The sequence below is a fragment of the Rhinatrema bivittatum genome, unplaced genomic scaffold (genome assembly GCF_901001135.1).
Source record: "Rhinatrema bivittatum unplaced genomic scaffold, aRhiBiv1.1, whole genome shotgun sequence".
NCBI lineage: Eukaryota > Metazoa > Chordata > Amphibia > Gymnophiona > Rhinatrematidae > Rhinatrema > Rhinatrema bivittatum.
This window is the reverse complement of record NW_021820785.1, coordinates 20,305-41,997: the sequence shown is the minus strand read 5'-3', so window position 1 is coordinate 41,997 and position 21,693 is coordinate 20,305. Positions and strand designations below refer to the sequence as shown.

General features: G+C 51.0%; 1 protein-coding gene across 1 annotated transcript in view; it reads left to right on the top strand.

Annotated features, from left to right (window-relative positions):
* Positions 1-358: 358 nt before the first annotated feature.
* The window catches only part of LOC115082133 (vomeronasal type-2 receptor 26-like), a 33,781-nt gene continuing 12,446 nt past the window's right edge, over positions 359-21,693 (top strand). Inside the window, exons 1-2 of the mRNA XM_029586390.1 lie at positions 359-475; positions 8,190-8,198. Coding sequence (XP_029442250.1) covers positions 359-475; positions 8,190-8,198 — 126 coding nt within the window. The remainder of the gene's footprint in view (positions 476-8,189; positions 8,199-21,693) is intronic.

The following is a 21,693-nucleotide window of genomic DNA, read 5'->3' as shown; positions in this document are numbered from 1 at the left end:
AAGGTTCAACCCGCGGGGGACCGTGGGCTGGTATAGGTGAAGGTCCTGTTGGTTTTTCTCTCCTGGAACTGCCTCCCAAATGATGAGGACCACTAGGGACCTCCCATTGGTGTTGGCAACAACCTCGTATCGGCTCAAGGGTCCACCTTCCTTACAGAGTACTAAATCAGATTTACATGATGTATGCTTTATGCTATGAATGTAGCACTGCTGTTAGGGGAACTACTGAACATCGCCCTCCTTTTTTTTTTTAGCTTCATCGTTATCTGAAGAACGTCCCGCTTTTAAGAACAGTCTGGGTGATGAGATATTTTTTGATGAAAATGGAGACCTCCCCATTGGATACTATATAATAAATATGGCCGGTCTACGCAATGGGACACAAATGATTGAGGTTGTTGGGAGTTATAACCCTTATGCTCCTCATGGGAGAGATTTCACCATCGATGAGAAGGCGATTGCATGGGGATGGCGAGTTACTCCAGGTTAGATTTTAAGTGGCATTAGAACATGATGGAAGGAACTGTTTCCCTTGTGATTAGAAATGTAGAAACCTGATTGACAGAAGAAGAATGTATGGTCCATCTGGTCTGCTTCTGTCCCAATTTATCCAGCCCTACAATTCCATCTCTCCCTCAGAGATCCAATAGCAACATAGAAACACTGCCCCAAATGCTGGTGCTTGATAAAATGACAGAGAGAAACAGAATTTCTAAATCTGGATGGGAAGAATAATGCAGGTAATATGTTCAAAGGAACCTGCCATGCAGGGCTCATTCCCTCATCCTGCAGGCTGTCTGTGGACCGATGCTCAGAGGCTTCCACTCATTCTCATCTACCACTGGTTAACATCATTTCCTACACTCAGTGCACAAAATGCAATGTTTAGACTGAGTTCTTTCTACACCTGATACCATTAACCAAAGTACAGAAAGCATATTCCCACTAAGAGTACATGAGCAGTGAGTGCGCGTTAATATAATCAGAATATGGGGGGGGGGGGGGACTCACAAAATGAAAGGTGATAACAAATCTGAGAAAATTTCCATTTATAATTTTCAAGTGCTCTAATCACCCAATGGTAAACTGTATAATACCTGGTTATCCTGTTGCGAGTGCGGAGGTGTGGTCGCTTCTCAAGAGGGATTGTGAGCCCTTGGGCACGGCGCAGTTCAGGAAGAGCCCCAAGACACACATCATGGGAGGTGAGAGTGTTTAGGCACGGGCTAGAGGAAGGTTGGACCAGGATCAAGACGTGGAACATCGAGGAAACTGGAGCAAGGCAGGCTCAGACCTCCACTGGTACTTGCACGCACCAGTGAGACCCAGCAATGCAATGCTGGTCTCAAGAGTAGCCCTCCGGTCACTCGGTAGCCCTTCCGGTCCTGCCGCTTGGGAACGATTGCGTGAGGCCAGATGGAGGCTGAGGGCAGGAACAAGATGAGACATGGAACTCAGGAACTTGGAAGACTCAGAAAAGGATTCAAGAAACTTGGAAGACTCAGATGAAGAGTCAATGAACTTGGAAGACTCGGACAAGGTTTCAGGATACTTGGAAGACTCAGACAAGGTTTCAGGATTCAGGTACTAGTACAGGGTGAGTACGAATGCGAAGCAGACTCCAGGCGAGAGAGAAGTGAAAACTTGGAACCTGAAACAAGTTGAAGATTCAGGAGAGGCCTGCACTGAAGCGCGCCTTACACAGCCACCCTTGGCTGGTCGCAGACCACACTGAAGCAGAGCAGGTTCTGGCTAGAGTCTATGGCATGGACGGAAGCAGGAACAAGGTACTCCGAAGACCGGGAACAGGATTCAAGACTCAGGATTCAAGACTTCGGAACTCGGATTCAGGAACAGACCTCAGCATTAAAAACAAGGGCCTTCCAGAGACTTGTGCTGCAGACGTGAAACATAGAAACATAGAAATGACGGCAGAAGAAGACCAAGAGGCCCATCCAGTCTGCCCAGCAAGCTTTCACACTTATTTTTTTTTCTCATACTTATCTGTTACTCTTGCCCTTATTAGTAACTTTTTGGTTCTATTTACCTTCCACCCCCACCATTGATGTAGAGAGCAGTGCTGGAGCTGTATCTAAGTGAAGTATCTAGCTTAATTGGTTAGGGGTAGTAACCGCCATAACAAGCAAGCTACACCCATGCTTATTTGTTTACCCAAACTATGTAATTCAGACTTGTTGGTTGTTGTCTGAATATAAATCCTCTTATCTTCATTCTCCCTGCCGCTGAAGCAGAGAGCTATGCTGGATATGCATTGCAAGTGAAGTATCAGACTTATTTGGTTTGGGGTAGTAACCGCCTCAACAAGCAAGCTACTCCCTCGCTTATTTGTGTTGTTATTACCTGTGTTTTAGTGAATCCTTGGGTGCTGTGGAGATGACCACACCCATGGGGAGGGGCCCCGTGAGGAGCCACAGCACTGGGCTAGACTCTGTACACAAAACACCGGAATAAATCTTTATTTATACAGCTAGAAGTAGCCACCAGGTGGCAGTGATGATTAGTAGTCCCAAGGACCTCAGCAGAGGGAGCCCTTCTCTCCGATGATGTCAGGAGGTTCCGCAGCAGGAGCTACTGTGGATGAGACAGATGAGATGTTAGTGTACTCACTCGGTGTTAGCTGTTATGGATGCGATTCCACCAGATAGTCGTATATGGTACAGGCACTGAGGCAGGGAGAGCAGGCCCTCGAGAAGCGAGTACCTGATCCCAGAATGGCACCTGAAAATAGAACAGAGGGCCCCCGAGGAGCGGGTACCCAGGTTAGTAGTCAAACCCCGAAGGGCAGGAAGGAGAGCTTCCCACAGGCAGCAGGGAAGCGGCAGAGTAGCGCAGGACAGGAACAGTCAGACTATTCGTGTTGCGGTCCGGTCCGTGAAGCTCACGTCCCGGTCCTTACCTCGAGTTTCCCCGCCCGGCTGGGAATGAAGCAGAGTCGGGGTCCTCGGGCATGCCCGCAGGGGGAGACGCCATTGCTGGCCTGCCTCTAGGCGCGCACGCAGCGCGGATGCCCGCGCTTTTCTAGACAGCTTCCCGCCGGAGGGTGGCTCTGCCCCGAGTCTGACATCAGATGCCGTGGCCTACTTAGGGCCACCGCGGACACCCGATCAGGGCCTTGCAACAGGGTTCCTTCGGTCCCTGTTGCCTCGAGCTCCGGAGTCTACCAGCATCTTGGCTACTCCGTTCCTGCCTGCCTGCCTGCCGGTTCCTGGCCTGCTTGTCAGCTCCAGCCGGGTTCCTGCCAGCCAGCTCAAGCCGGGTTCCTGCCAGCCAGCCCAAGCCGGGTTCCTGCCTGTAAGCCCAAGCCGGGTTCCTGCCAGCCAGCTCAAGCCGGGTTTCTGCCAGCCAGCCCAATCCGGGTTCCTGCCAGCCAGTCCAAGCTGGGTTTCTGCTAGCCAGCCCAAGCCGGGATCCTGCCTGCCTACAGCCCAAACCGGGCCCCTGCCTACCTACAGCCCAAACCGGGTTCCAACCTGCCTACAGCCCTAGCCGGACCCCTGCCTGCCTCAGCCAAGCCTTATACTCGCCTGCTTCCTCTCCATCGACTGCCTCGCCTAAGTCCCAGTCGGTCGGACCCATACGGGCTCCTCCCGGGGGGGCTCCAACTCCAGGGTGAATCTCCTATGTCCCAGCGGCTGGACTCCCAAGGGCTTCTCCCGGGGGAGTACCAGCTTCCAGGGTGAAAAACCGCTTCTACCTGCCTGCCAGACGTCTGCCTCCCGGCCTGTTCAGTCGAGACCAGTGAAGTCCTTCCCAAGTTCCTGCAGGCCGGCCCAAGGGTCCACTAACTCGAGTCCACAACAGATTGCAAGGCCATGGACTCGGCAGACGCCCCCACAGTCCCTGGGATCAGTTTTATCCGCTTCTCACTACTGCCCCAACAGTTCCCGGCCGATTCAGTCAAGGTCGCATACATCCTGTCTCTACTTGAGGGGAGGGCCCTGGTTTGGGGCCTCTCCTCTGTGGGAGAATAATGATCCCGCACTAAATGACCTACAAGCGGTTCATTCTCATCTTTAAGCAGCCATTCGACGAACCAGCCCGCCGGGCGACTGCCACCTCTGACCTCCTGCAGCTGCGTCAAGGGACGCATCCCTTGGCCGAGTATGCCATGGAATTTAGGACCCTTGCCCTAGAGGTGGGGTGGCAGGGATGGTAGTCTCCGGGCAATCTTTCTGGAAGGTCCTTCTGGACGAATTAAGGATGAGATCGCAGCCTGAGAGATCCCCGAAGACCTCAACGCCCTGATAGAGATGGCCGCCTGGGTCGACCGACGTTTGCAGCAAAAAGGCACAGGAATCCCGCCAGAGGAGATCTAGCCCACACCCGTTGCTTCATCTCGGCTACCTCCGCCACAGAGGGTTTCTTGCCTGAAGTCCCTGCTTCTGAGCCCATGCAATTGGGCCGGGCCCCGCTCCTCCAAGGAGGAGAGACAGCGTCGACGCTCTCTAGGCTTATGTCTGTACTGTGGCCAAAAGGTTCACTTTTTGGCACATTGACAAGAGCTGGGAGGGAAACGCCTAAGGCCTAGGAGGTCGGAGGGAGCTCCTCCTAGGTTATACTACTGCTCCCCATTGTACCTTGCCCGTCGTCTGGAATACCCAGGAAGGGACTTTGGAGACTTCAGCCTTCCTGGATTCAGGGGCAGAGGGCAATATAATCAAGGAACAACTAGTTACCCAGCTGGGGATTCCAACCGTGGAATGAGAGGTTCCTTTACAGATCACCTCCATCCAAGGTACTCGTCTCACGGGACGAATTCTGACCTCCACAGTTCCGCTGACGGTCTCGCACAGGGGCGATCCATGTGGAGGAGATAGCCTTCTTAGTACTGGAAAAGGCTATCCACCCCCTGATGTTCGGACTACCCTGGCTTCGACGACACTCGCCTACCATCCAGTGGTCTACTATGCAGATCACCGACTGGAGTCCCTTCTGTATTAAACACTGCATGAAGCTTCCTAGGCCACCTGTTCGTCAGCCTTCGCATGCTGCTGCAGCTATGCCCGCCATTTGTGAGGAAGTCATGGAAGCCTCCTTCAAGACCAAAGCAGACAGGTCAGCGCACCACCGCCCCAGGGACCCTCGACCAGGCACTACCCCCAGCCGGAGACTTGCGTGCCCCCTGTCTTTGCCTGGAAACTGCACTATGTCGGAGTGCATAGTCGACAGCCCAGCCCAGAACGCTCGAGTTGAGGTCCTGTCTCAGCCTTCAGAACCTGAAGAATCCTTGGGAGCTTTCCGATGGATCCTGGATCCCCGGAAGGTCAGCTTAGCTTCCACGACGCCGCATCCCGAACCCAAGACTTGTGGTCCCTCGGAGGTCCCGTCGGGCCAATCTTGTCTTGGCCCATGAGTCCCTCACCGGAGGTCATGCTGGCCGAGCTGCCACCCTAGACCTTGTCACCGATTCCTACTGGTGGCCGACGGCCAGAAGGGATGTGTGCCTTTTTGTTGATCCTGTCCTGTTTGCGCACTGCAGAGCCACTGGGGGTAAACCCCGAGGGCTCCTCCAGCCATTGCCCATCCCGGTGGAGCCGTGGACGCACATCTCCACCCGATTTCATCACAGATCTTCCTCGTCTAAGGGAAACTCGGTCATATGGGTCACCGCGACCGTTTTTTCTAAAATGGCTCATTTTATTCCCTGCCAGCCCTGCCATCTGCCCCGGAACTTGCCAAGCTTTTTCACCCAACACATATTTAGGCTCCATGGCCTCCCTCAAGATATCGTATCGGATCGAGGCCCGCAATTTACCGCCGCTACTGGAGAGCCTTATGTAAACACTTCCGCGTTCAGCTTAGCCAGTCCACCGCATTTCACCCTCAAAGCAACGGGCAGACGGAACACACGAATCGCACGCTAAGATTTTACGTTCTTTGAATGAGAAACAGGATAACTGGGCCGAGCTGCTCCCGTGGGCAGAATTCTCCTATAACAACCACGTCCACTCTGCCACGGGAAGCTCCCCTTCCTGCTAGTTTATGGGAGGCAACTCCGGCCTCCTCTGCCCTCTCCGGATCCTAGCTCTGTGCCCGCCGTACAACTCTCTGCCCGCCAGCTGCACTCCTTATGGACCTCAACCCAGAAGAATTTGAAGAAAGTCGCCCTTGCTACTCGACGGTGGGCTAATAAACATCGCCAGCCAGCTCCTGTCTTCTTGCCTGGGGATGGGTATGGTTGAGTACCAAGAACCTGCAGTTCTGGGCCCCGTCTCGCAGACTGCCTCGCGGTTCTGTGGACCCTTCCAAGTGGCCGAGCGCATCGGAGCCGTCTCCTACCGGCTATGCCTGCCCCCCTCCATGCGTATTCATAACGTTTTTCATGTTTCCCTCTTGAAGCCTCTTGTCCTCTCCAGGTACCACTCAAAGGCGCCCGACCCATCAGATCCCTCGGTGCAAGGAGAAATAACTTACCAAGTCTGAGAGATCCTAGATGTCCGGTTTAATCAGCGTCGATGGGAGTATCTGATCTCCTGGGAGAACTGCGGCCCCGAAGAGAATACCTGGGAGCCAGCCCGCAACATCCTGGATAAGGATCTGCTCAAAATGTTTCATCAGGAACATCCAGGTAAACCCGGGCCTGCTAAGAGGGGGTGTAGAGGAGGGGGTACTGTTGCGGTCCGGTCCGTGAAGCTCACGTCCCGGTCCTTACCTCGAGGTTTCCCGCCGTCTGGGAACGAAGCAGAGTCGGGGTCTGGGCTTCCCCGCAGGGGAGACGCCATTGCTGGCCTACCTCTAGGCGCAGGCGCGCGGATGTCCCGCGCTTTTCTAAACAGTTTCCCGCCGGAGGGTGGCTCCACCACGAGTCAGACGTCAGACGCCGCGGCCTACTTAGAAGGGATGTGAATCGTTTTTTGACGATTTAAAATATCGTCCGATATATTTTAAATCATCAAAAATCGTTAGAGGCGATATTTAATAGGAATTCCCCCGATTTATCGTCAAAAATCGTAAATCGGGGGAAGGGGGGGGAAGGGGGAGGGCGGGAAAACCGGCACACTAAAACATCCCTAAAACCCACCCCGACCCTTTAAAATAAATCCCCCACCCTCCCGAACCCCCCAAAATGTCTTAAATTACCTGGGGTCCAGTGGGGGGGTTCCGTTGTGATCTTCCACTCTCGGGCCACGGGTGCGTTGATGGAAATTGCGCCGGCGCTACCTTTGCCCTGTCATATGACAGGGCAAAGGTAGCGCCGGCGCCATTTTGGTTCCTGTCCCCGACGTCACGAGCGTAGGAGATCGCTCCCGGACCCCCGCTGGACCCCCAGGGACTTTTGGCCAGCTTGGGGGGCCTCCTGACCCCCACAAGACTTGCCAAAAGTCCAGCGGAGTTCCGGGAACGACCTCCTGCATTCGAATCGTGTTGCCGTAATGAAAATGGCGCCGGCCGTATGGTGCCATAAATGGCGCCGCCCATATGGCCATATTGCCGTACTGCAAAATGGCGCCGGCCATATGGCCGGCGCCATTTTGCAGTACGGCAACACGATTCGATGCAGGAGTGGGGTCGTTCCCAGACCCCCGCTGGACTTTTGGCAAGTCTTGTGGGGAGTCAGGAGCCCCCCCAAGCTGGCCAGAAGTCCCTGGGGGTCCAGCAGGGGGTCCGGGAGCGATCTCCTACGCTCGTGACGTCGGGGGACAGGAAACCAAAATGGCGCCGTCGCTACCTTTGCCCTGTCATATGACAGGGCAAGGTAGCGCCGGCGCCATTTCCATCAACGCACCCGTGGCCCGAGAGTGGAGGATCACAACGGGACCCCCCCCCCCACTGGACCCCAGGTAATTAAGACATTTTGGGGGGTTCGGGAGGGTGGGGATTTATTTTAATGGGTCGGGGTGGGTTTTAGGGATGTTTTAGTGTGCAGGGTTTTCCCGCCCTCCCCCGATTTACGATTTACACGATATTTAAAAAAAACAAAACCGCGACGATCCGATTCCCTCCCCCCCCCCAGCCGAAATCGATCGTTAAGGCGATCGATCACACGATTCACATCTCTACTACTTAGGGCCACCAGCGACACCCGATCAGGGCCTGCAACAGGGTTCCTTTGATCCCCCGTGTGCCTCGAGCTCCGGAGCTGCCAGCAGTCTTAGGCTACTCCGTTCCTGCCTGCCTGCCTGCCGGTTCCTGCCTGCTTGCAGCTCCAGCCGGGTTCCAGCAGCCAGTCCAGCCGGGTTCCTGCCAGCCAGCCCAAGCCCGGGTTCCGTCAGCCAGCTCAAGCCGGTTTCCAGCCAGCCAGCCCAAGCCGGGTTCCAGCCAGCCAGCCCAAGCCGGGTTCCTGCCCGCTAGCCCAAGCCGGGTTCCTGCCAGCCAGCCCAAGCCGGGCCCCTGCCTGCCTACAGCCCAAGCCGGGCCCCTGCCTGCCTACAGCCCAAGCTGGGCCCCTGCCTGCCTACAGCCCAAGCTGGGCTCCTGCCTGCCTACAACCTGAACCGGGCTCCTGCCTGCCTACAGCCCGAACTGGGCTCCTGCCTGCCTACAGCCCAAACCGGGTTCCTGCCTGCCTACAGCCCAAACCGGGTTCCAACCTGTCTACAGCCCTAGCCGGTCCCCTGCCTGCCTCAGCCAAGCCTGATACTCGCCTGCTTCCTCTCCATCGACCGCCTCGCCTAAGTCCCAGCGGTCGGGCCCCTACGGGCTCCTCCCGGGGGGCTCTGACTTCCAGGGTGAAACTCCTAAGTCCCAGCGGCTGGACTCCCAAGGGCTTCTCCCGGGGGAGTACCAGCTTCCAGGGTGAAACCGCTTCTACCTGCCCGCCAGACGTCTGCCTCCCGGCCTGTTCAGTCAAGACCAGTGAAGTCCTTCCCAAGTCCTCCTGCAGGCCGGCCCAAGGGTCCACTACCCCGAGTCCACAACAATTCGAGCCTTTGCCACCTCAATGAGCTAGCAATCTTAAGAAGTAGATATACCCAGATGGCGTGATGTCAAGCTGAGGGAACGCCCTTGAGGTTCGCGCCACTGAGCGTACTTAGACGTGGGTTGCACAAGCGCTCACCCCCTAGCAGGTACCTGGAAGGAGAAATGGCTTACGGCTGCACTATAGCCGTTCTGGGATCATCAGAGAGGTCGGCTTGACGACGCTGTGGTAGCCATCTTGCCCAGGTAAGCGGGAGGAGCCGAGATAGGGGTGCAACAAGCGGGCGAAGCCGTCGAAGACCCCCTTCAAAGGGCGTCCACGCAATGACCTACCAGGTCTAGATTTTTGCGGATGTAAATTGATGGAAATCCTGTAGCATCTTCTTTATCCAAGATATTGGATATTGGAATCCAAGATTTGTCTCTGGCCATAACCATCCCATGACAGGAGGTATTCCCCATACGCTGCCCTCATCTTCTTACATTGAGAACTGCATCAACTTTGTATTCGATGTCTTCTTCTGCATCTACTGGAGTAGAGTCTGGTATCTTGTTGGAAAATTCACTGAGTATCACTGGTTTCAATAGTGAGACCGTGGAATGCATTGTGGATCTTTAGAGTAGCTGGTAGCTTCAAACTGTAGGTGAGGTTGCCCAGTCGTCGGAGAATGGGAAATGGGTCCACGTAGCGAGGAGTGGAATCGAGCTTGAAGGAAGTTTGAGTCTTAAATGTTTTGTGAAAGCCAGACCTTGTCACCAGGTTTGAAGTCTGGAGCCTTGTGATGATGAGCATCGTAACCTTTCTTGGCTTGTATTCCTGCTTTCTTAAGCATCTCTTTAGTCTGAGTCCAGAGTTGATGGATATCAGAAGCAGTTGTTTGTGCTGCTTGGGCGACACTGATAACGGAAGTGGCAGTGGTGGTAGTGATAGTAGTCTGTAGACCACTTCGAATGGTGTTGATCCAGTGGAAGTTGTTGGATGAGAGTTTATGACAAATTCTGCCCAAGGCAACAGTTCGCTTCAATCATTCTGTCGGGTGTTCACGTCGACACGAATGAACTGTTTGAGTGTCCTGTTCATCCTTTCTGTTTGGCCGTTGGACTAGGGTGATATGCCGATGTAAAGTCGAGAGCTATATCAAACTTTTTGCATAATGCCTTCCAGAAGTTAGCTGTGAACTGTACTCCGTGATCGGAGACTATGTGCTTAGGCAAGCCATGCAGACGGAAGATGTGCGTGATGAATAATTGGGCGAGCTCCATGGCGGTGGGTAAGCCTGGGAGAGCCACAAAATGTGCCATCTTCAAGAACCTGTCAACGGTTACCCAAATGGTGTTGTTCCTTCCTGATGATGGTAAATCTACCACAAAGTCAGTGGCAATATGTGTCCATGGTTCTTCAGGGACTGGCAAGGGTTGGAGGAGACCCCATGGATGTCCAATGGCATCTGCTGTTTAGCGCAGTTTTGCGCAGGAAGTGACGTAAGTGAACATGTCCTCTTTCATGGTGGGACACCAATAAAAGGTTTGCAGTTTAGACAACGTCCTTCGTTGCCAGGGTGTCCTGAGAGTTTGGAGTCGTGGGCCCAAGCCATAGCTTTTCCTGGGTATGATTGTCTTTCCTGCAGGCAACCAAATGGGTAACTGCCCAATATGACCTTCTCGTGGTCAGTGATGTGTTTGCGGCTCTTCGGGTACATCCTCGGAGAGGAAGGAGCGTGAAGAGCATCAGCTCTGATATTCTTGTCTGCTGGACAATACTTGAGCACGAAGTTGAATATGTTGAAAACAGCAACCATCTTGCTAGTCTATGGTTCAGGCATTGTGCGGGCAGAGATACTCCAAGTTCTTATGGTCTGTGAAGACATTACTTCATGTTTGCGCTCCCTCAAGCCAAGGTACCATTCTTCGAATGCCAGCTTTATAGCCAGAAGTTCCTTGTCTCAACTCCGTAATTTCTCTCGGCAAGAGAAAAGCGATGGGAGAAAAACGAGTAAGGATGTGGGACCTTAGAATCACCAGGCCTGGCTTAGTACTGCCCCTACGCCAAGGTCTGAGGCATCAACCTCCACGATGAAAGGTTTTGAGGGGTCTGGATGTCGAAGGCATGGCTTGGTGGAAAAGGCATCCTTCAGCTTTTGGAATTCAGCAATCGCTTCAGGAGACCAATTAGCCACCTTGGCACAATTTTCTTGTCATGGCAGTCAGTGGTACTGTGAGAGAGGAGGTTCTGTAATAGTTGGTGAAACCTAAGAAGCACCTGAGAGCCATTAACTCAGTGGGTTGTGCCCATTTCTTAATACTCTCTGTGGGTCCATTTGGAAACCTTCTTTAGAGACAATGTAACCTAGGAACGGTACTGATTCCTTATGAAATTCACATTTAGATAGCTTGGCATAGAGATGGTTCTCACGAAGCCTCCTGTAATACCTTCTTGACATCTTCTTGGTGAGTGGTGATGTCCTGTAAGAAGATTAAGATGTCATCTAAGTAGATCCCAACACACTTATAGAGAAGGTCTCAGAAGATGTCATTCATTAAGTTTTGAAAGACGACTGGAGCATTACACAGGCCGAACGGCATCACTAACTACTCGCAGTGGCCGTCTCGAGTGTTGAAGGCCGTCTTCCATTCATCGCCAGCTTTAATGAGAAGTAGGTTATATAAGATAGGGGGGCAACAAGCGGGGCAAAGCAGTCGAAGATCGACGGACGCAACAATTTGTGAATGCAAATCCTTTTTTCCTTATTTCCTCTTGCAGTTGAAGCATAGAGCAATGTTGGAGTTGCATTAACCGTGAGTATGTTTATTGAATAAGGGTATTAATCTCCAGGTAGTAGCTGTCATTCCCGCAAGCCAATCCCATGCCTCTTCTCTTCATTCACATGCTCTAGACTTTATGGATCTACAGTGTTTATCCCATGCCCCTTTGAAATCCTTCAAAGTTTTGGTCTTCACCACTTCCTCCAGAAGGGCATTCCAGGCATCCACCATCCTCTCCGGGAAGAAATACTTCCTGACATTGGTTCTGAGTCTTCCTCCCTGGAGCTTCAAATCGTGACCCCTGGTTCTACTGATTTTTTTGCAACGGAAAAGGTTTGTCGTTGTCTTTGGATCATTAAAACCTTTCAAGTATCTAAAAGTCTGTATCATATCACCTCTGCTCCTCCTTTCCTCCAGGGTGTACATATTTAGATTTTTCAATCTCTCTTCATAAGTCATTTGATGAAGACCATCCACCTTTTTGGTCGCCCCTTCTCTGGACCCGCTTCCATCCTGTCTCTGTCCCTTCGGAGATATGGTCTCCAGAACTGAGCACAGTACTCCAGGTGAGGCCTCACCAAGGCCCTGTAAAAGGGGATAATCATTTCCCTTTTCTTACTCAATATTCCTCTCTCTATGCAGCCCAGCATTCTTCTGGCTTTAGCTATCGCCTTGTCACATTGTTTCGCCGACTTCAGATCATTAGACATTATCACCGCAAAGTCTCTCTCCTGCTCCGTGCAAATCAGCCCTTCACCCCCCATCGAAAAACAGTTCTTTCGGATTTCCACACCCCATATGCATGACCCTGAACTTCTTGGCATTGAATCTCAGCTGCCATAACTTTGACCACTCTTCCAGCTTCCTTAAATCCCGTCTCATTCTCTCCACTCCTTCCGGCGTGTCCACTCTGTTGCAGATCTTAATGTCATCCGCAAAAAGACAACCTTACCTTCTATCCATCCACAATGTCGCTCACAAAGATATTGAACAGCACTGGTCCCAACACCAATCCTTGCGGTACTCCGCTTAACACCGCTCTCTCTAGAGTAAGTTCCATTTATCATCACACATTGTCTTCTGTCCGTCAACCAGTTTGCAATCCAGGCCACCACCTAGGCACTCACTCCTAAGCTTCTCATTTTATTCACCAGCCTCCTGTGCGGGACTGTATCAAAAGCATTGCTGAAATCCAAGTAGATGTCATCGAGCACTCTTGCTCGATCCAATTCCCTTGACAACCCAGTCAAAAATGTCAATCAGATTTGTCTGACAGGATCTTCCCCTGGTGAATCCATGCTGCCTCTGGTCCAGCAATTCTCCCGACTGTAGATAGTTCACTATTCTTTCTTTCAGCAGTGACTCCATTACTTTTCCCTACACTGAGGTGAGGCTAACCAGTCTGTAGTTTACCTGCCTCCTCTCTGCTCCCATTTTTGTGAAGCGAGACCACCACCGTTCTTCTCCAATCACTCGGCACCACTCCCATTTCTAGGGATCTATTGAACAGGTCACACAGCGGACCCCGCCCCAGCACATCTCTGAGCTCCCTCTAGTATCCTGGGATGAACCTCATCAGGCCCCATGGCTTTGTCCACTTTCAGTTTACCCAGCTCTTCCCATACATTCTCTTCTGTAAATGGAGTTACATCTACTCCACTCCTCTCCAGTTTCTTGTTAACTAGCGACGGTCCCTTCTCCAGGGTCTTCTTTAGGTGAAACACCAAACTGAAGTATTCGTTAATATTTCGTTCCATTTCTTCATCTCTCTCCACACATTGATCCTTTTCACCTTTCCAATTTCACTATACCACTTTGAACTTTCTCCTTTTCTGATGTATCTGAAAAATGTTTTGTCACCTCTCTTTACCTCTTTGGCAATCCTATTCTTCCGCTTGACATTTTGGCTGCCTTGATTACTTTCTTGCCGCCTTGAATTACTTAATGATCCAAAGTCATCGACAAACCTTTTCCATCAGAAAAAAATCAGCAGAACCAGAGGTCACGAGCTGAGCTCCAGGGAGGAAGACTAAGAACCAATGTCAGGAAGTATTTTCTTCACGGAAAGGGTGGTGGATGCCTGGAATGCCCTTCCGGAGGAAGTGGTGAAGTCTAAAACTGTGAACGACTTCAAAAGGGGCATGGGATAAACACTTGTGGATCCATCAAGTCTAGAGGGCGTGAATAAGTGGAGACATTCAAACACTGCACGGAGCGGCAGTAGCCACAGCGGCATTCAAACACTGCACGGAGCGGCAGTAGCCACAGAGGCGATTCACGGAGCGGGATGCCAGTGGCCAGTAGTTGGTGTTCCACCTTCCCGGAGCGGAAGGATGGAGGGCTGCTATTTCCAAAAAAAAAAAACAAAACAAAAAATAAAAACAGGGGTGGGTAAGAGTATGGGGCAAGGGGGTGGCCTGCTTGTTGCAGCGGTTGCTACCCCCAATTGAGCTGGATGTCACTTGGATGCAGATTCAAAGCTGCTCTCTAAATTGGGTGGAGGGGAATTAGGGCTGGGGGTACTGGAAGCCATAGTAACAGGTCGGGAGAGAGAAAAAAGGGAAAAAAATGGATAAAGTGCATAGCTTGCTGGGCAGACTTGATGGGCCATTTGGTCTTCTTCTATCGTCATTTCTATGTTTCTATGTTGTCTTTCTCAGTTCTACCAGATATTCTTCTTTGTGCTCCTCCCTTTGGGATCCTTTATATTTCTTGACCGCTGTTCTTTTAGCCTTTATTTTGTCAGCCACCTCCTTTTAGAACCAGATAGGTTTCATTTTTCTTTTTCTTTTCTTTACTTTTCTAACATAAAGATTAGTTGCCTTGGTAATTGCTCCTTTTAGTTTGGTCCACTGTTGTTCCACATCTCTCTTGTTCTCCCAGCCTTCTAGTTCTTCCTCCAGGTACTTTCCCATTTCATCAAAGTCTGTGTTTTGAAGACAAGCTTTGTGCCACGAAGCACCCTATACAGCCCCCCATGAGCTGGTCATGGACCACGATGGTGGCACGCCAGGAAAGGTGGACAAGTAGGAAACTTGGAAGCAGTACGAAGAGCCGGAGATGAGGACATCAGGACCAGGACTGGAACATCAGGCACATGGAACACCAGAACATGGAACATCAGGAATATCAGGAACACAGAGTACCTGGACACGGAACAGGCGACGAAGGAGCTCTGATGAGGAACAAGACCAGGAACATCAGACGAAGGAGACCAGGTACATCAGGAACATCTAACAACAAACGAAGAGACATCAAGACAAGCGAAGACCACGGAGAACCTTGCATGGTGAAGGAAGCACAGACCACCGTTAGGATTCATGCGAAGGCCCCAAGGAGAACAAGCTGAGCCCTTTTATAAGGCTGGATGAGGCACGGAGTGATGAGCTCATCCGTGGGCCGGGGGGCTTTTCCCGCCGCTGGCCCTTTAAATGCAGAAAAGAGGCACCCATGCCTATGCAGGGCCCAAGGAGTGAAGGAAGTCAGCGTCCTTGCTGCATAGATGGAGGCAACGGTGGCGGCACTCCTGCCGCGAGATGATACAGTTAGCAGTGGCTTCCCCTGCTGTGTGGAGGCAGAAACAGCGGCAACAAAGGGCCACGAAGATGGACAGCGGCATCGGGGAATCCAGGCCGCATGGAAGTGGCCAACAGCAGCAACTCACAGCCGTGAAGGTCAGCAGAACCGGAGTCGGGCCCAGAGAATGACGGGAAAGCGGTTGGGTGCCGGTCCAATCGGCATGGCACAGGCAGCGAGGTGAGAGGCTGCTCGCGAGCCCAACCACGAGCAGCAACATTACACCTGTTTGGTAGGGGTGTGCATTCGTTTGCAACGTATTGGCAATCCACAACGTATATGTCCATATTCGTAGTATTCGTGGGGTCACGAAACGTTTTGCGATTCCCCACGAATATAACATATCATCTGTTCCATACGTTTGGAGGCACGCGCTTTTCTTAGCCGCCATTTGAAATCGGAGAACGCCCTTTGGGTGTATCCATAGCCAAAAAACCAGCCCTTTCCTGTGAGTCATCAGTGACCTCACAGCCCGGTCAGAGTGGGTCGGACAGGTTGACAAGGAGACCAGAATGCAAAGTATCAGCGATAAGAAGTTTTGCAATGCAGCCAATCGCACTCTCACTCAGTGGTCGGTGACGCTGGGGAGGCCGGGAGGTGGTCTGTGGCAGAAGCGACAACCCACCATAGAGGAAATGGGATGGAGTGTGGTAACGCTATCCCGGGTTAGGAGGCAGGCAGCCTCAAAAGTTGTAACCAGAGCATTGGTGAAATGATTGCCCTTGATGACCAGCCCTTGCAGATAGTGGAGAATGTGGGTTTCAAGCATTTTCTGAAGGTCGTAGTTCCAAATTACAAAGTCCCCCTCCAGAACCATATTTAGCAGAAAGGTCATCCCCAGCCTGTACAAGCAGTTCGCAGTCACATCCAAGCGCTGCTAGCTAAGGCAGAGGGGAGTGTGCATTTCACCTGCGATATCTGGACCTCCATGAATGCTGCATACTCTTACCTCTCCCTGACAGCACACTGTGGGACCTGGCTGAGGCAGGGGGCAGGCAATAGCTCTATTACTGAACAAGTATCAGGGTGGAGGTGGGCTTTACTGCACACCCACCTGACGGACCAGGCACATACCACAGCCAATATTCTAGCATGCATCAGACAGATGCTGGAGGGCTGACAACTACACCAGCGAGACAGGAATACACAGGCAGGGTTCTTTGTCACAGACAATGGTGCAAACATGGTTAAGGCAATAACCGAAGGGCACTTTAAGAACATCCGATGTTTTGCACACACTCTGCACCTGGTAGTGAAGTCAGCTCTGGGGTTGGAGTCCAAGCACTAAGAGAATGGATACCTGCAGGACTTAATACACAAGTGCAGGAACATAGCAGCGCATTTCCACAGAAGTGTCAAGGCGGGGCAGGTTCTCCGACAAAAGCAGACTGATTTGGAGATGCCTCACAAGCGTCTCATTCAAGACATTGCCACCCGGTGTAATTCCACTTTAGGATGCTGCAGAGGTTAGTTGAGCTGCAGACTCCCCTTCATGAACTTTCTGGTTCAATGGACATAGGTATGCAGAATCCCCTAGGGCATCATGATTGGTTAGTCATGAGTCAGCTGGTAAAAATCCTGCAGCCCTTCAAGGATGTCACGAAGGAGCTGAGTTCCAGAAGTGCCACCTTGGCTGACATCATCCGTATAGTTAATTTCCTGGATGAAAATTTGGAGGCCTTTAAGCAGGAAGTGTGGGAATTATGAGCTTGCCAGCAGGCCATGTCAAGGTTTAACACTAACTTCCCTTCTCCCTGACCTTTGCATTAAATGAAGCAACACTTGTGCTTAAGCCTCTCTGCCTAGGAGAGGATACCTGATAATTAACCCTGATTGCCTGAAAGAAGGGCTAGTTGCCCCTAGTCAGAGGCAGGACAAAGACAGGAGGTATAGGATTCAGCAGCCAATGAAATGATCCGTACACACCCCCTGAGCCAAGCCAATAGTGTAGTGACACGTCTGTATGATATGGGGAGAGGAGCCAATGATGTGATGACACATCGTCTGCTTTTGAATGTATGTACAATAAATAGGGGACCCACGGGTGTGGTCCTTCCCTTTTCCTGCCTGCCATGAATCCTGCCTGATATGTCTTCATTGCCTCGATATCAAGAGGGAATGACAATTGAGGTGCTGCATTGTCTGGATGTTTTGCAGCAGCAGGTGGAAGAGAGATTAAGGCCTTTAACAGGAGAGAAACACATACATTCTCGCCACAGTCTGTGATCCCCGTGTGAAAGGGAAACTCGCCCTACAGTACGATTGTCTCCTATTGGTGAAGGACCTGCTGTTAGCAAAAGGAGCACCATAGGCAGAGACAGATTAGGCGTGAAGCATAGGAGGAAACAGCGGGCACTTCAGAGAGTTGTGCTAGCCCAAGTAGGAGCAGCACTCTGTCAGCGACAGCTAGTACCTCCTCCTCCTCCTCCACTTCAGAACGCCAAAGGCATGTTGCCCATAAACATTCATCTTTTGTGCTACGGGCTAGAGAGAAAGCAGCTGGCATGAGTGTCTCTCAGCCTACCCAAGCAAAGGCGACACCAGCACAGCTGTCAGTGACACGGTATCTCTCAGAGTCCACAGAGAACATGCAGACAGATCCGCTGGCATATTGGGCACACAAGTCCACTGTCTGGCAACAACTAGCCAAAGTGGCTCAGCGATATCTGTCATATCCACCAACCAGTGTGCCCAGTGAACTTGTCTTTTCAATGACAGGGGATATCATGAGCCCTCACTGCTCAACGCTTGCACCAGACTTGATGGAAATGCTAGTGTTTTTGAAAGTAAGCTTGCCTTTGCTTGGGTTTCCAAATTTTCCCTGTGAATGGTAATATGAATAAAAGCAATTGAAAGCCTTGCAGCAGCTCCAACTGCCTCCTATGCTCCAGATAATATAAGCACTGCAGCACATGTACCTGACCTCTAACGCTGTGCCTGTCCGTCCACTGTCCAGGCCGTACATCCCTACAAAGGCCTGACCTGAAATGCTGTGCCTGTCCGTCCACTGTCCAGGCCGTACGTCCCTACAAGGGCCTGACCTGAAACGCTGTGCCTGTCCATCCACTGTCCAGGCCATACATCCCAACAAGGGCCTGACCTGAAACGCTGTGCCTGTCCGTCCACTGTCCAGGCCGTACGTCCCTACAAGGGCCTGACCTCTAACGCTGTGCCTGTCCGTCCACATTTGGAATGTGTCCAACCTTTCTCATTAGCCGCCTTTCAACCGCCTAATTAATTATACTGCTGATAGCATCCTTGACTGATAAGATTTTATAGACATATATAGTGATATATAAGATGTATATAGTTCCCTTTGTATACAGTTCCTTGTACGCAGTTCCTATTGTACTGTTTTTTATTGCTTTCAATCTCCTTCCTTTATTCTTCACCTTTTCTTCCCCTTTCCCATCCCTCCTCCCTTTTCTTGCCTGCCCCATCTCCCCCTCCCCTTGTTTATTGTAACTTTCCTCCTTTTCAGTTCATTGTAATAAACCGGCATGATGTGTTTTGTGAATGTCAGTAAAGAAAAGCTCACAAATAAATAAATAAATAAATATATGTAAAAATATAAAAAGCTGATTTAACATGTTTGGAGCTTGCATATTTCATATGTTCAATATTTTTCATGACCTTGCCAACAGTAATGTTTCTAGTACTATCGAAAACTGATGGTAGTTGCACTCTAGTTCATCCTCTGTGTTCCCATTGTTTAGAGGCACTGTGTAAACCACAAAGTCAACATAGGTTGATATTGTAGATTTGGACTTGAGTAGCAGTTTTCTTATTTCTGAGAGTTCTTCATGTTCCTTTGTCATCAGCTGAAGTGCATAAGTGCAGTTAATAGCTTCTGGGTATTTAAAAATAATCTCCAGCTCAGTTCTTCTTTACAAATGGCATTGCTCTAAAAGCATCCTCTGTTGAATTATCTTTCAGAAATGAAAAAGATGCCATTTTCTTCTGGCAGTGAACCAGTACAGGAAGAAGTGACAGGTCAAACCACAACATACCTGCACAAAGGAAATCCTCTAATGCTGTGCCTGTCCATCCAGGCCTTATGTCCCTATGTGGGCTTGACCTCTATCCTCGATTGCTGTGCCTGTCCGTCCAGGCATTATGTCCCTATAAGGGTTTGACCTCTGTCCTCGATTGCTGTGCCTGTCCGTCTAGGCCTTATGTCTCTACAAGGGTTTGAACTCTGTCCTCGATTGCTGTGCCTGTCCGTCCAGGCCTTATGTCCCTACATGGGCTTGAACTCTGTCCTCAATTGCTGTGTCTGTCCATCCAGGCCTTATGTCCCTATGTGGGCTTGACCTCTGTCCTCGATTGTTGTACCTGTCCGTCCAGGCCTTATGTCCCTACAAGGGTTTGAACTCTGTCCTCGAATGCTGTGCCTGTCCATCCAGGCCTTATGTCCCTACATGGGCTTGACCTCTGTCCTCGATTGCTGTGCCTGTACGTCCAGGCCTTATATCCCTACAAGGGTTTGACCTCTGTCCTCAATTGCTGTGCCTGTCCGTCCAGGCCTTATGTTCCTACAAGAATTTGACCTCTGTCCTCGAATACTGTGCCTGTTCATCCAGGCCTTATGTCCAGTCCTAATGGCTGAACCCTTGTTGCAAAGGGAAACCTCAGTCTTTGGCAATTCAAACTAGTAATCCTTCACAGCATGGATCCTTAAATAAAACAAACAATTTTCTTTAGTTTCAGGGCAGAGAAGAAAACTTCCTCCGTCTTGCTTATGAAGTCATGATCTGTTTGCAAATACTTAAATCCTAACAATTTGTACCATTATAAACTCTAGGGGCCAACCCATTCCAGGGACCCTTTACTACTCAAATGAAAGGGAACTCTCCCTGGATGTAGCAGCCTATCTCTTAGCACCTGTTGACCCATGTTCAGAACGAGAAAAGAGCTCCAAGATACTTAGACTGTGGCAAACACAGTGAGACCATGCTCACAGTGAGACCCTGCTCCACATCACCATGCTTTGAAGGCTCGTGCTCCACTCTAGGGGGCAACCCATTATGGGGAGCCCTTTCCTGCTGAAAGGAAAGGGAACTCTCCCCGGGTGTAGCAGCCTATTTCTTAGTACCTGTTGACCCATGTTGAACAGCTGTTCACAGTGAGACCTCCTCCACGTCTCCACACTTTGAAGGCTCGTGCTCCACTCTGGGCGCCAAACCATTCCACGGAAACCCTTTCCCACTCAAAGGAAAGAGAACTCTCCCCGGTGTAGCCGCTGCCAGCCTATCTCTTAGCACCTGTTGATCCATGTTGAACTGCTGTTCACATGGCACCCTGCTCCACGTCGCCACGCTTTGAAGGCTCTTGCTCCACTCTAGGGGCCAACCCATTCCGGGGAGCCCTTTCCTGCTCAAAGGAAAGGGAACTCTCCCTGGGTGTAGCCAGCCTGTATCTACCCTCTGACCCATGTTGAACCGCTGTTTACATGGAAACCTCCTCCGCCTCGGCCTTGAAAATTCTTGTTTGTACATCTGCTAACTCCACCAGATTTTAAAAAACCAGCGAGAGCTCACTAGACGCCAACGGAAACATCCCACTCTAGGAGTGAACCCATTCTAGGGAGCCCTTTCCTGTGCTAAGGAAAGGGAACTCTCCCGGGTGTAGCCAGCCTGTATCTACCCTCTGCCACTCTGCCTTGCTGCCATACACCAGATGACTCACTCAACTCCTTGTGGTGTTCTTTGCCACTATTATGGTTCCTCAGTGTGTTGGTGCTGGTCTTTCTGCTTGCTATGTTCCCCTTTCATTGTGCTGTAGGATGTTGATGCCACTTGTCTTGCCGTTTTGCCTGTCGTGCTGCCTTCGAGGGTTCATGCATCTGTTATCGGTGCTCTCTTTTGAAGCTGTGGTGTGTTTTTGACACTCTTGCTGCTGCTTTGCACCTCTGTTAAAGCACTCTTGCCACTCCTGGTACCCCTTTGCCCCTTTAAAGTACCTTAGGCTATTCATGCCACTTTGGTGCCACTTTGCCACAGTCTAAGTAACTTGGAGCTCTTTTCTTGTTCTGATGATTGCTCCCCAGAAGGTTCATCAAAATTGATAAGAAAACCCCAATTCTGCAGCCAAAAATAGGCTGCAAATACTTCCCCCATTGACTTTAATGGGAACTGGAACACGAATAATACGTATCAATGGATCGGGGCCGCCATTGAACGAATGCAATGTATTTGGCCCCCGACAAATACAAATACCGAATCGGATGAATCCGTACCTTCTGCACATCCCTACTGTTTGGCATTTCTCTCCTGATACTAGGTGTAGTAGGTCACAGATAGAGGGGCCGATGCAATACGAGCACGTAGAAAACAGGTGCAGGTATTGAGAGCCCGTTTTCCTGATGCTTTCTCTTCCACCTTTCCTGGGCATGTGATTCAATAAATGAGGAGCCGTGCAATAAAGGACATGCTAGGGATCAATTGTGAATCCCTAGCACCTCCTTGTCCTCAG